The 12,650-nt window shown below is 46.1% G+C and overlaps 2 protein-coding genes across 2 annotated transcripts in view; one reads left to right on the top strand and one right to left on the bottom strand.

Moving 5' to 3' along the window:
• Positions 1–12,650, bottom strand: part of LOC307221954 (taste receptor type 1 member 3-like) — a 374,179-nt gene that overhangs the window by 211,694 nt on the left and 149,835 nt on the right. The window lies entirely within an intron of this gene.
• Positions 4,811–12,650, top strand: part of MXRA8 (matrix remodeling associated 8) — a 30,448-nt gene continuing 22,608 nt past the window's right edge. The window contains exons 1-2 of the mRNA XM_079987102.1: positions 4,811–5,200; positions 12,355–12,378. Coding sequence (XP_079843228.1) covers positions 5,149–5,200; positions 12,355–12,378 — 76 coding nt within the window. The 5' untranslated portion in view covers positions 4,811–5,148. The remainder of the gene's footprint in view (positions 5,201–12,354; positions 12,379–12,650) is intronic.

The following is a 12,650-nucleotide window of genomic DNA, read 5'->3' on the forward strand; positions in this document are numbered from 1 at the left end:
CACACTGCACTCTGTGCGTTGCAAAACACTGTGTCAGTATCAAGTAAATATTTTCACAAACGAGTTGCACTCAGTGCTAGTCATGGCCCACTTAAGTTCATTAATTTCAGTGGAACTAAAATAAAGGTAAAGGGGCCCCTGACCATTAGGTCCAGTCACGGCCAACTCTGGGGTTGCAGCGCTCATCTCGCTTTATTGGCCGAGGGAGCCGGCGTACAGCTTCCGGGTCATGTGGCCAGCATGACTAAGCCGCTTCTGGTGAACCAGAGCAGCGCATGGAAACGCCGTTTACCTTCCCGCCGGAGCGGTACCTATTTATCTACTTGCACTTTGATGTGCTCTTGAACTGCTAGGTTGGCAGGAGCAGGGACTGAGCAAGGGGAGCTCACCCCGTTGCGAGTATTCGAACCGCCGACCTTCTGATCGGCAAGTCCTAGGCTCTGTGGTTTAACCCACAGTGCCACCCGCGTCCCATTCAGTGAGACTACTCTTGAGTAAAATCTAGTTAGCTACGCAGCCAAATGTTTTAACATACCCTGTTTTGGGTTGGGGTTGTCTTTTTGCATTTTCCTCTTGAATGCATGGAAAGACAGGCCTGCTCCGCCATTCAGACCTTGCAGCGTGTCTGTCTTGCACCCTCCCCAAACATGATCCCAGGGCCTCTCCTCTGACATACATCCCGAATGGCTGTGCTAGCCAAGAACAGCATGAAAACCTACAGCAGCAGCAGTGGAGCAAAGCAAGGGCCCCTTCAGCCCGCAATGTAGCCAGCAGTGCTTATAGATTCCAGAGCTTAGCCTGGTGTTACTTCCGCCTTTCTGCCTTTCATTCTCCTCCAGGGAGAATTACCCAGCCAGCCTTCTGGAAACCAGGAGCACTCAAGTCATCCTATGTTTCCTATACCTCCGCTGCAGCCTCTTCTCAGCGCCTCCTGGTGATCATGCAAAGAGTTAGTAGAGAAACGCTTGCTCCTGGAGAAGGGACCCTTTCACATGGAATCGTTCACACTAGATTAGCAAATCTTTCATTTTTTTTTTAAAACGAGAACTTCCCTGAACAGGAGAGTATGCAACATGGCCAAGAGTTTGCAGATACAGTTCCTCTCCTCTTCCCCACTCCAAAAAACATTCTGGCCTGGCTCCAGTTCCTGAGAACCAGATGCTGGGAGACAGAATCAAACTTCCCACTCGTCCCCTTCATCTGTTGTTGCTCAGATCCAGCTGGCGTGTGCAGTAGAAACCTAGAGCTGCGTCCTACTATATCACACTCAAAGTAGGCCTATTGAAGTTAATGGACCTAGGTTACCCTACTAATTTGAATGAGTCTAGTCTAAGAAGGCAGCCCTGTATTGGGAAGTTCCTAACCTCTGACGAAACCGAGCCAGATGGGTGGGGTATTAATATAATAATAATAATGGTGGTGGTGTTGATGTTGATGATGACTAACATTGGCTACAACCCCTGTTTTATGGCTTCACTTAGAAAAAGGACCTATCGCAAGTCAACAAGACCTCCACCCCGAAAAGTAATTATTGGTACCGTTTATGAATTGCAGCACATGAAGAAGCATGATTTTCAATATAATAACATATATAAAGCAGTTACAGGTATAAAAAGGTAAAGGGACCGCTGACCATTACGTCCAGTCATGGCCGACTCTGGGGTTGCAGTGCTCATCTCGCTTTATTGGCCGAGGGAGCCGGCGTACAGCTTCCGGGTCATGTGGCCAGCATGACTAAGCCGCTTCTGGCGAACCAGAGCAGCGCACGGAAACGCCGTTTACCTTCCTGCTGGAGTGGTACCTATTTATCTACTTGCACTTTGATGTGCTTTCGAACTGCTAGGTTGGCAGGAGCAGGGACCAAGCAACGGGAGCTCACCCCGTCACGGGGATTCGAACTGCTGACCTTCTGATCGGCAAGTCCTAGGCTCTGTGGTTTAACCCACAGCGCCACCCACGTCCCTAGTTACAGGTATAAAAAACAGTTAAAACAATTGAATCAATACCACCACCACCACCACTATTACTACTACTAATTTTCTTTACAACGCAGGTTGTAAATATAGAAACAGTTTAAAACATCAACAGCCCACGCATAAAATCTACTCAAATCCAAGACAAAGAAGAATATAGGAACAGCCTGGTTGCTAGATGGGCCAATCTGGTCCAGCATCCTGTTCTCACAGTGGCAAACCGGGTGCCTATAAGAAACCCACAAGCAGGATCTGAGCAGATGAGCACTCTCGCTTTCTGCAATATTCACATGCGTGCTGCCTACATCTGAAGGTAAAGCATAGCCATCATGGCTAGTAGCCATTGACAGGCTTCTCCTGCATGAAGAAAAAGAGCCATTGATAGTCTTCTCTTTCATTAAAAGAATAAAAGGAAGGCTGGATCCAGACATATCAAGAGAAGCGTTTCAGGAAAACGCGTTGTAAACTTTGTATGAGAATCGCATTGGGAAAAATGGAACTCCACAGCGCCATCTGGTGTCACAGTGTTATAATACATATACAATGCATATAAAAAAGCTTTTTCTTTACCAATCCAGCTGAGTCCTAAGTCTTTACTCCTCTTGGAAAGAAAGTTGTGGAGCAAAATGGGGAGGTACCTTCTAAGCAATTTATGTGAAATGAGAGTGGTTTAACGACCATGCTGTTGCTTTTAATGGCTGGTGGCTACTAGCAGCTTCCTTGGTGCGGGATTGGTGAGAGAACCGTTTTGACATCTGGAACGTAACAAGGAAATGAGACAGAAGTCTGAGCTTGCAGCCGGTGGCCAAGAAGAAGCTATTCAAGGGAGGGGAGGGCATGCTGTTTACTCTTCTGAGGCAGAGCAGGGGAGCAGGAACTGATACTGCTTTTAAGGCTGTCATAATGCAATTTGGGCCCGTCTGTACCTCAGCTTAATGTGCACCGTGGAACCCTTTGATTCCCCCTTGTTTTCCTCCATCTGCTGCTGTCGCACAGTTTTTCCTCCTTAAAGCAAGAGATTGCCTATGCTTTGAAAACCCAAATGGGAGAGCTACGTCAACTGCACATGGAGTCTGCGGATTTAGGAAGAGGAAAGTGTGGGATAGCAGTAACTGGAGGAAAATGCCACATGGACAAGGGGGAATTAAAGGACACACAACAGGTTCACAAGCCACATTAAGCCGAGGTGTGGACAGGCCCTCTGTCGTTCTGCTGTAATGGAGGTCCCTGGCAGATACAGTGGTACCTCGGGTTACATACGCTTCAGGTTACAGACTCCGCTAACCTAGAAATAGTGCTTCAGGTTAAGAACTTTGCTTCAGGATGAGAACAGAAATCGTGCTCCGGCGGTGCGGCGGCAGCAGGAGGCCCCATTAGCTAAAGTGGTGCTTCAGGTTAAGAACAGTTTCAGGTTAAGTACAGACCTCCGGAACGAATTAAGTACTTAACCTGAGGTACCACTGTACAGTGAACAGAGGCATCAGGTTTAGGGTTCCATTACATAGGCGCTCGCTTGCCCCCTATCAATGTTCATTTCAAAACACACCAATATTAATAAAACCATCCTCAGTCTCTCCACCACTCTCATATCACAAGGAACTTGGGTCTCTGGAGGGGTCTGGCCAGCTGTAAAAGACGGTTGTGTGTGTGTGTCAAACAATATTAGAGTGAAGGGGCACTGTTATTTCACGAATGCCTGGGGCGAGAATAGCAGATGTGGCACCCTCCAGATGTTTGGGACTACAATGGTACCTCGGGTTACATACGCTTCAGGTTACAGACTCCGCTAACCCAGAAATAGTGCTTCAGGTTAAGAACTTTGCTTCAGGATGAGAACAGAAATCGTGCTCCGCCGGTGCAGCGGCAGCAGGAGGCCCCATTAGCTAAAGTGGTGCTTCAGGTTAAGAACAGTTTCAGGTTAAGTACAGACCTCCGGAACGAATTAAGTACTTAACCTGAGGTACCACTGTACAGTGAACAGAGGCATCAGGTTTAGGGTTCCATTACATAGGCGCTCGCTTGCCCCCTATCAATGTTCATTTCAAAACACACCAATATTAATAAAACCATCCTCAGTCTCTCCACCACTCTCATATCACAAGGAACTTGGGTCTCTGGAGGGGTCTGGCCAGCTGTAAAAGACGGTTGTGTGTGTGTGTCAAACAATATTAGAGTGAAGGGGCACTGTTATTTCACGAATGCCTGGGGCCAGAATAGCAGATGTGGCACCCTCCAGATGTTTGGGACTACAATGGTACCTCGGGTTACAGATGCTTCAGGTTACAGACTCCGCTAACCCAGAAATAGTACCTTGGGTTAAGAACTTTGCTTCAGGATGAGATCAGAAATCCGGCGGCGGTGGCACAGCAGCAGCAGCAGCGGGAAGCCCCATTAGCTAAAGTTGTGCTTCAGGTTAAGAACAGTTTCAGGTTAAGAACAGACCTCCGGAACAAATTAAGTTCTTAACCTGAGGTACCACTGTACAGCTCCCAGCACCCCTGACCGTTGGCTGTGCCAAATGGTGTTCCTGGGAGTTGTAGTTCAAAACATCGGAAGGTCACCGCGGTGGCTACCCTGGCTGCAGTAGGGCCTTGTTAGGGCGGCAAAAGTGTGTGTTTTCCGAGCGATCTTGTAATAGCGAAAGGAAAGAACCGCAGAAGGCAAGGAGAGGGGAATACAGAAAAGCAAACAGGAACAGAACCCAGGCAGACATCTGGCGGAATGTCAAGGCGAGGAAAGAACAGCTGGATTTTGTAAATGCCCGAGAAAATTAATCCCATACCCTGGAGGGAGGTGGGTGGGGTGGGAGGTTGTTTTTGGAACTCTGGGGCCAGCAAAAACTCGCTCTGTTAACATCAAAAGGGCCTTGGGAGCTCCTTGCAGGGGCAAGTGTTGTTCAGAGAGCCCGCGTGTTATGTAGAAGTTGAAGCCGAGCAGCGAAGTGTTGGGGAGAAGAGAGGAGGGGGGAATGGAGACAGAAGGCGAGAAGTGAAAAACCTGGAGGTGGGGGCAGGACTGCTGCATGCCCATGTTCGCTGGGCTGTAAACTGATGAGATCATGTTTTCAAGCAAGGAAGGAGAGCAGGGAAGAGCAAACTGAAAGAGGTTGTCTTTTGGGCAGGGAAGGAGGGAGAAAGAAAGAAAGAAAGAAAGAAAGGGAGAGCAAGCAGGAGACATGGAGCACGCAACCAGATTCCTCCTGGGCCTGCTGCTGTTGCTGCTGCAAGGTAAGTTTCAAAGCAAATTCCTTTTGAAAGATAATAGTTTTGCTCAGGTGGCCTGCTAGGAAGAATTCCGTATAGGCCAGGGTTTTTGTTTTTGTTTCTGCAGAAAAGCCAGCCCTATCTGCTTGTATTAGGAATATTTTGGAAGAAGCACAGCAGGCAGAAATCCCACAGGACAAACCTCACATCTGCATCCTTGGGGATGCTGCACCAGTTTAATTTCTGCACACACTATGGAGCTGCTATGGGCAGAAGAATCAATCCTGTATCACTGAGGTGAAAACTGTAGGATTTCACTTACAAATACTTTTGTTTTGGCTTAGCTGCTATGCCATTAAACACAGCCCAAAATGCAAAAATCAAGCAGATGCAGCCTTTCCTGTTGTAGCGTTGAGTGGTAAGAAAAGGCTTCCTTTGTTGGGTCTGCTGTTAAAAGCAAAAAAACAGGATCAGTAAAAAATAATAATAATGTAGCGACCTTAGAACACCTGGGGAAGCAAAGTGGTGTAGATAGAGAGCTGTCTGCGAAGGTGTCTCATTTTTTCTGTCTTGGGCTCAGGGGAAAAGAACCTCTGTTTTTCTCTTTCTTTCTTCGCCCCTTCTGCCTCAACTCCCCATCTGTAAAAACAAACCATCTATAAAGTATGTTGTATGTTAGAGGTTTGCCAAATTTTACATATTGTTTAAAATCAGACAAAGCATGGCAAGTCAAAAGAGGAGGGGGTCCAAAGCAGGCTGTTACAATTTGTATTTGTAGATTAATCAACTAATAGTTCAGTTGATTAACTGTGGGAGCAGCTCTAATTATCACTGGTAAAACATTCAGGGCATTGTTGTTGATGGCATTTCCCTCTGTCAGTGAGTTTCTTAGCTCACATTTAATCCTTACAATAACTGGGCAACTTTTTATACTCTATAGTGGGCACACAGATCAGGGGTGGAACAGAAGCTAATGATTGACGCAGAGCAGACTCTCATAATACTACAAATGGTGAGGCTTGAGTGAGTTAGGGAAGAGTTTGCTAAAGAAAGTTCAGGAAAGAAAAGATTTGTCAGTGTAGAAGGATGCAAAGTTTTGACTTAAACCGAGTTCCTACTCATGCCAGTGAAGTATTCTGTATTCTGTATAGCTTGCTTTCATAGCTACAGTCTGCTCAAAACTGGTCTGCTAAAAGATTTTTTAGCATCTGTCTTTTCCATTCCTTTATTCTTCTGGGAGATGGAAATAGTTACTGGCCCAAGATCCCTTAATGGGACGGATAGTTGACTCGGGATTTGAAATCCAGGGACTCTTCAGTCTTACATAATACTCTTTTATACCAAAATCTCTTTAGCCTTTCCCTCTCTTTCTGCTGCAAAGTGTGCTACTGCTGCTGTTTTCTTTTTTAAAAAAATGTGGTTTTGCAAATACATCCAAAGCAAAGAGACTTTGCCTAGGGAGAGCCTAGTGGAAAATTACTAGGGATGAGGGCAAAATTTGATTCCGTTTGCATTTAATGATGAATTTGCTTAATTAGCACTTTCCAAAACAACAAACACAAACAAAAACACAGCTATTCTTCAAAACTCATCCTTCTCAGGATCTTGCAATGTAGTTCTCCAGCCAATTTATGTGTGCAAAAATGCATATACTAGGGTTAAGTGCACATTAAGAGGCATATCAGTATAAACCACATACAGAAATGCATTATATCAGGGGAACTTGCTTTGCAAAAATGTCTTTATCAGGGAAAATTGCATTCAGAAATGTGCGTATTAGGAGAAATTTGCACAGGAAATGCTGATGGATTATCATTGTCATCATCATCATCTTCACCACTGATTTATTAATCGCCTTCTAAACCACCATCTTAAGGTGATTTACGTATAATTTAAAACATTCTAAAAGAAAAGCAACAAATACATTGAAAAACAAGACTGAAAACCCAAACAAATGGACACTTGTAGCAATGATCCATTTATCCAGCAGGAAAAGCCTGTCGGAACAAAAACGTTTTCAGTTGTTTCCGGAAAGCGCAGATAGTACATTTTCATGAGGATTCTTCCTTTTCTTAAATTGCAAACTGATGTGGAAATTGTAGAGAACTGAAGACTGGGAAAATGAGAAATGGAGAACCCAAAACTTGCATATTTACCAATCCCTATATATTACTGAGCTGTGTGGAACAGTTGCTGGCATCTTCCGTCCCCGGGCGCCTGTCAATTTTTTGCAACTCGTGAAGCTAATATGAAGTTATTAGAACTGTTACGTTTGGCAAAAGTTGATTGTTTTGTTTTCAGTCCCGCCTTTTGATCCAGAACAACCTCCAGCACAGCTTATACTGAAAATAAATCAGATTTTTCTAGGAAGACCCCAAAAGCAGATTGTTTAAGGCAACCACTCTCCCTCCTGCAGTTGGCAAATAGAGAGCCGCTGAAAGGTGCAGAGCTGAATGGGTGGACCAGCATCCTCTGTACAGCTCAATGTGTACTTGGCATGGGCCTGATCCAGTCTGGATTTTCTGCATGATCCTGCCAGCAGAGAGAGAAAGCTCTTCCCGATGACCAGTTCACTGAGCACCCAACCCAATTTGCTAGCACAGAACTGATATAGAGGTTAGACTATCAGCTCCTGCAGATAACCTGCACTGTCTCAGCCTCTCCTGCATGGAACATGTCCCCTTCAACATGCCCACATTTCACTGGATGCCAGGAATGAACGCACACATCTGTTCTGGGGACAGTGCAAAGAGTAAGGAAACAGACTCATGCATTTTGTGGACTTCAAAAAGAGGTCTTCTTCAAACTGAGGAGTGCCCTCTGACAGCTCTTCCTTTAGAGGACTCTCCTCTCTAGAGGGGGGCAAGTGCATGCAAGATGACCTAGTTTCAGTCTTCTGACAGGTCTTACCTGGAACTTGGGTAGCAAAGCCCAGGAAAGATGCTATCAAACTTGAGAAGAGCTTGCTGGGTTTGGGAGGGTGAGGCTCCTTCCCTCCTTTGCCTAAGGCAGCCAAGTGCCTAAGGAGGCCCTCGGGCTGGGATGAATGAGCCCAGGTGCAACAGCATCTGGAACGGTACAGGGGGGCCGTCTCCTTTCCTGCATGCCTCTTTCTTGAAACATCTGCATATTCTGGTGACTCCCAGGCCGTCATGAAGAATTCAGGTGCACATTGGAAATTCAGATTTCAGCAGTTAAAGTGGATTGAAGCGCTATTTTGCCCAAACACAACCTACCCACTTTAAAAGGAAGACTTTTGGGGGTTGGGAAAGAGATGGAGAAATGCACTGAAAAGTTGGGGGCAGGGCTGGTGACAAACGATTAACCCCCACAAACACACACAATTGATCACCTGCCCCGGGTTCTGACTGGATAGAAGCCCAAACGGACGTCAAAATGCCATACCACATATTGATGAATGGTTTTCTTTCAGGATGGAATGAGTAGGTGTGTCTTCAAGCTATCAGATATAGCTTGCTCAGAGGCTCAGCGAGGGCAGCAGGACGGGCAGAAGTGGGAACTGTTGCAGCTTCTCCCTTCCCCTGTGCTTGTAACCTAACTCAGTAAAGCAGATTCAGTTGTTGAAAACTGCAGGCAGCTAGTTATAGCACGGCAAGCATGCCACAGCCCCGCAGGAGATCTAGGACTTGGGTGGTCTTTTATCGTGCTAGTAGGTAAGCCTGGCACAATAAAACAGCCCAGAAGCATGGTTAAATGCTATTCATGGCTCAAGGATTGTGCTGTTCCAAGGAAAAGGCACATCTGGTGAGTTTCCTGCTTTTTGGAAGCATGGCCAATTTTTTTATATATAATGATTTGTAAGATATTGGATCTATGGGATCTGCGAGGGAGCTGGCATTTGTTGCATTAACCTGAAAAATAGAAACAGCATGTGTTTCTTCACATACATGCGGTGTGGAAGGGCCTTGCCGCTTCCTGTATCTAAAAAGGCAGGCACCATGTCATGAATTTGAAGCAGTGATGATGAGACTCAGTTCACATCCATACCATCCATTTGAAGTCGTCTTATACCCAGAGACGGCCCAGCCATTAGGCAGGGTGAGGTCACTGCCTCAGGCGGCAGAAGCCCCCCAGGCGGCACCTGTGCATGTGCCCCGCCTCCTCCTCCAGTGGTGCTTCAGGTGCTTCAGGTTAAGTGGTGCTTCAGGTTAAGAACAGTTTCAGGTTAAGTACGCACCTCCGGAACGAATTAAGTACGTAACCAGAGGTACCATTGTCTGCTGAGATCTACAGATGAGGGGTGGTGTACAAATTAAATTAAATTAATTAAAAATCAAAGAATGAAGAGGGGAGCAATTTAGTTTCTCATACAAAAATAGAAAGAAAGTTACCTTCTCTCTTTTTAATGAAAGCTGGGAATATAGTTCCTCAGAGGGAAGGAAACAGCTGCCTCTCCCCATTGATGCCTGCGCTGTCTGCTCAGCTATCCACTCAACACCTGAAACAAATAGCACATAAGAGTTTGCCTTTGCTTGTAAATCTGGGAATGCTGAATTGCATAGTGCGCACTGTATTAACATTAGCTTTTCGCGCAGGATAAAACGTATGGAAAAACTGACCTCTTTTTTCCAGGCGTTTGATGGACTAGAAGGATGTTTGTTGGTTATGATGATTTTGTTGCAGCTTAAGCTTCTTCGTGCTATAGAAGAACACGTTGCATGGTTTTTTATTATAACAGATTATTTTTATTTACGCTCTTAAAATGTTTTTGTAAGTCCCTTGGAGACCTTTTGTGCGTGTGGCAAGTGACTAGTAAGTTCGGATAATAAATAATACGACACCAGTGCCCATTCTGCAAGCAGTGTGAGCGACTGTGATTCAAGAAGACCTGTGTGTGCAAACTGGGAATGTGACAGGGATAAATCGTGTGTGCAAAAGGCATGAAATGAGCTGCAAATATGCAAGGTAACAAATTAGGCAATTCCAAAGTTGAGCTTGTGGAAGGGATGAGGCCAAAGACTAAGGGATGAGGCCATCTTTCCCCCCACTAAAAGCTACCCCCTGGTACCCCCTCTGGCTGCTTTTACCCAGTGGTGGCTGGCACCCACTGGGAGTGGTGAGGCGGAATGTAGGGCACCCCAATAGTTGGCGGAGCCAGCTGCTACCAGCTACGCCCCTTTTTCCTCCCTGTTCAGTTCTGCAAGGACAGCTAAGGAAGAGGAAGTTGGCAGGCAGGGCCAACTGTTTATAAGAAAGAAAGCAGGAAGAAGAAGAAGAAGAGTTTGGATTTGATATCCCGGTTTATCACTACGTTAAGGAGTCTCAAAGCGGCTAAAATTCTCCTTTCCCTTCCTCCCCCACAACAAACACTCTGTGAGGTGAGTGGGGCTGAGAGACTTCAGAGAAGTGTGACTAGCCCAAGGTCACCCAGCAGCTGCATGTGGAGGAAGGTCAAGGCTATTGGAGCACTGCCCCATCTGCCCAGATGGGGCAGCCTCCACTGTTTTTAGCCCCTCAGGAGTGGGGTGGAATATGGGTAACAGCATCCCAGCATTTCCAGTGTGGTGCCCATGGGCAACACAAAGCCCTCGAGACCCCCACATTGGCACCTTCGAACATCCCTTGATGCCCCCCATTATATAATTAAGAATTAGTTTGGGGGGCTCTTTTGCTGAGGGAGGGACTTGTCTGTTTCTTGGGGGAGAGCACTGCCTGCTTTTTTTTGTCTTGTGTTTTATATGTCTCGGAGAGCAGAGAGGGGTGTGTGTGTGTGTGTGTGTGTGTGTGTTTGCTATGTTTTTGGGGGCTGGAGAGTAGAGAGGTCCGAGCATCACCAGAAAAACTGTGTTGTAGCAAGTTCCTTAAGGAAGGAAGGCCTTGAAAACCCTCCATGTGTGATTATTCCCATCTGCATTCCATCCTCATTGCTTCTTGGCACCAGTTCCAGCAAAAACCAAGGCTGCAATCTGACCTCCTCCATGAAGCAGTAATTTGGGATGGGAACATATCTGCTGCCGGCACCGTTAAAAAAAAACAACCAACCCCCAAAACGCCCGGACTTTCCAAGGGCAAAGAGGCTTTTCCTTTTCCAAAATGTCCGCTGTGGGAGGAGATTCACCCGTGAGGAAAACACGGGGAAACGTGGAAGGCCAGGCCTTAGCGCAGTAATTCCCAAAACAATGTGCAGCAAGTGGGAGCTGCTAATGTGCCACAAGAAATAAATGAAATAGGAATGTAGGACTGTAGAAAGCTGCCTCATGCAGCGTCAGACCACTGGTCCATCTATCTCAGTATTTTCTACACTGGCTGGCAGCTATTCTCCAGGGTTTCAGACAGACCTGCCTTGTGCCCTGGAAAGGAGCGTGACAAAGCTGCCTTATGCAGAGTCAGACCAATAGTCCACTTGGCTCAGTATTGTCTACACTGACCGGCAGCAGCTTTCCAGGGTTTCAGGCAGGGAGCCTCTCCCAGCCCTACCTGGAGATGCCTGGGATTGAAACTGGGACCCTCTGCATGCAAAGCAGATGCTCTATCGGTCTACCTCTGATAATATTACTTGAACAGCAAATAGACCTGCAGAAAAACTGTTGCAACAAGGTACCAGCTAGTCTCTTTATTGATCATGGGTGCAGAACGTGTGGCCCTCCTGATGTCGTTGGACTCCCAGCCCTCATCATCTGCAAACGGCATGGCCAATGCCCAAGGGCGATGGGAGGTGCAGCTCAACAGTGTCTGGAAGAAGGCCACAGTTTTTTTCCATGAAAAAAACATCCAAGGACTCTTAACATAATCCGTAATAACAGATAATGTCATTTGCAAGCAATGAATGGCAGTAAGTTAAAAACATGTTAGATACCAATTAGTACAGAAAATGGCAGGGCGAAACAGAAACCAAGCTGGCTGGCTCTCTAGGGTTGGCGTCTTGACAGAAGGTTATCAGCAAGTGGGTTAGTGTTACAGGATTCCCATGTCCTGTTGGAGGCCTGGTAGTTTTTGGGATGACATGTCTGACGGCTACAGAGTTGGTGCATCCGCTTGGTGGGGATCTGTGTCCCTGAATCCAGCAGGATTTTGGTCAGCCCTACTGGGGAAAGGACAAATATCCTTTTGAGGCTGCATCCTGGCTTGCCAAGTCAAATCCCTGAGAGGAAACACAGCTAATCAATGCAGATCCACCTATTGTGTCACTAATATTTTCTTTTTCTTTCTCCTTTCAGAGTCTGTTGTCCATCCCTATTCAGGTAAATACAAATATTTCATATGAACTTCAGCTGCTTTGTATGAATTATGTTAATGGTGTAATAATGCATTTATGTTTTTAAACTTCTTGTAAGTCACTTGGCAACCTTTTGGTAACAAGCAACTAACAAATCTAAATAACAGTAATACTGATAATTACTGCAATCAAACCATGTTGAATGTCACAAAACACTTATTAATTTGTGGACCTGGTGGTTATGGGGTTGACGTAGATCGTGGGTGGGGGGAATCTGTCTCTTTGACCTTGAAAATC

Source organism: Podarcis cretensis (assembly GCF_951804945.1).
Source record: "Podarcis cretensis genome assembly, chromosome: 8".
NCBI lineage: Eukaryota > Metazoa > Chordata > Lepidosauria > Squamata > Lacertidae > Podarcis > Podarcis cretensis.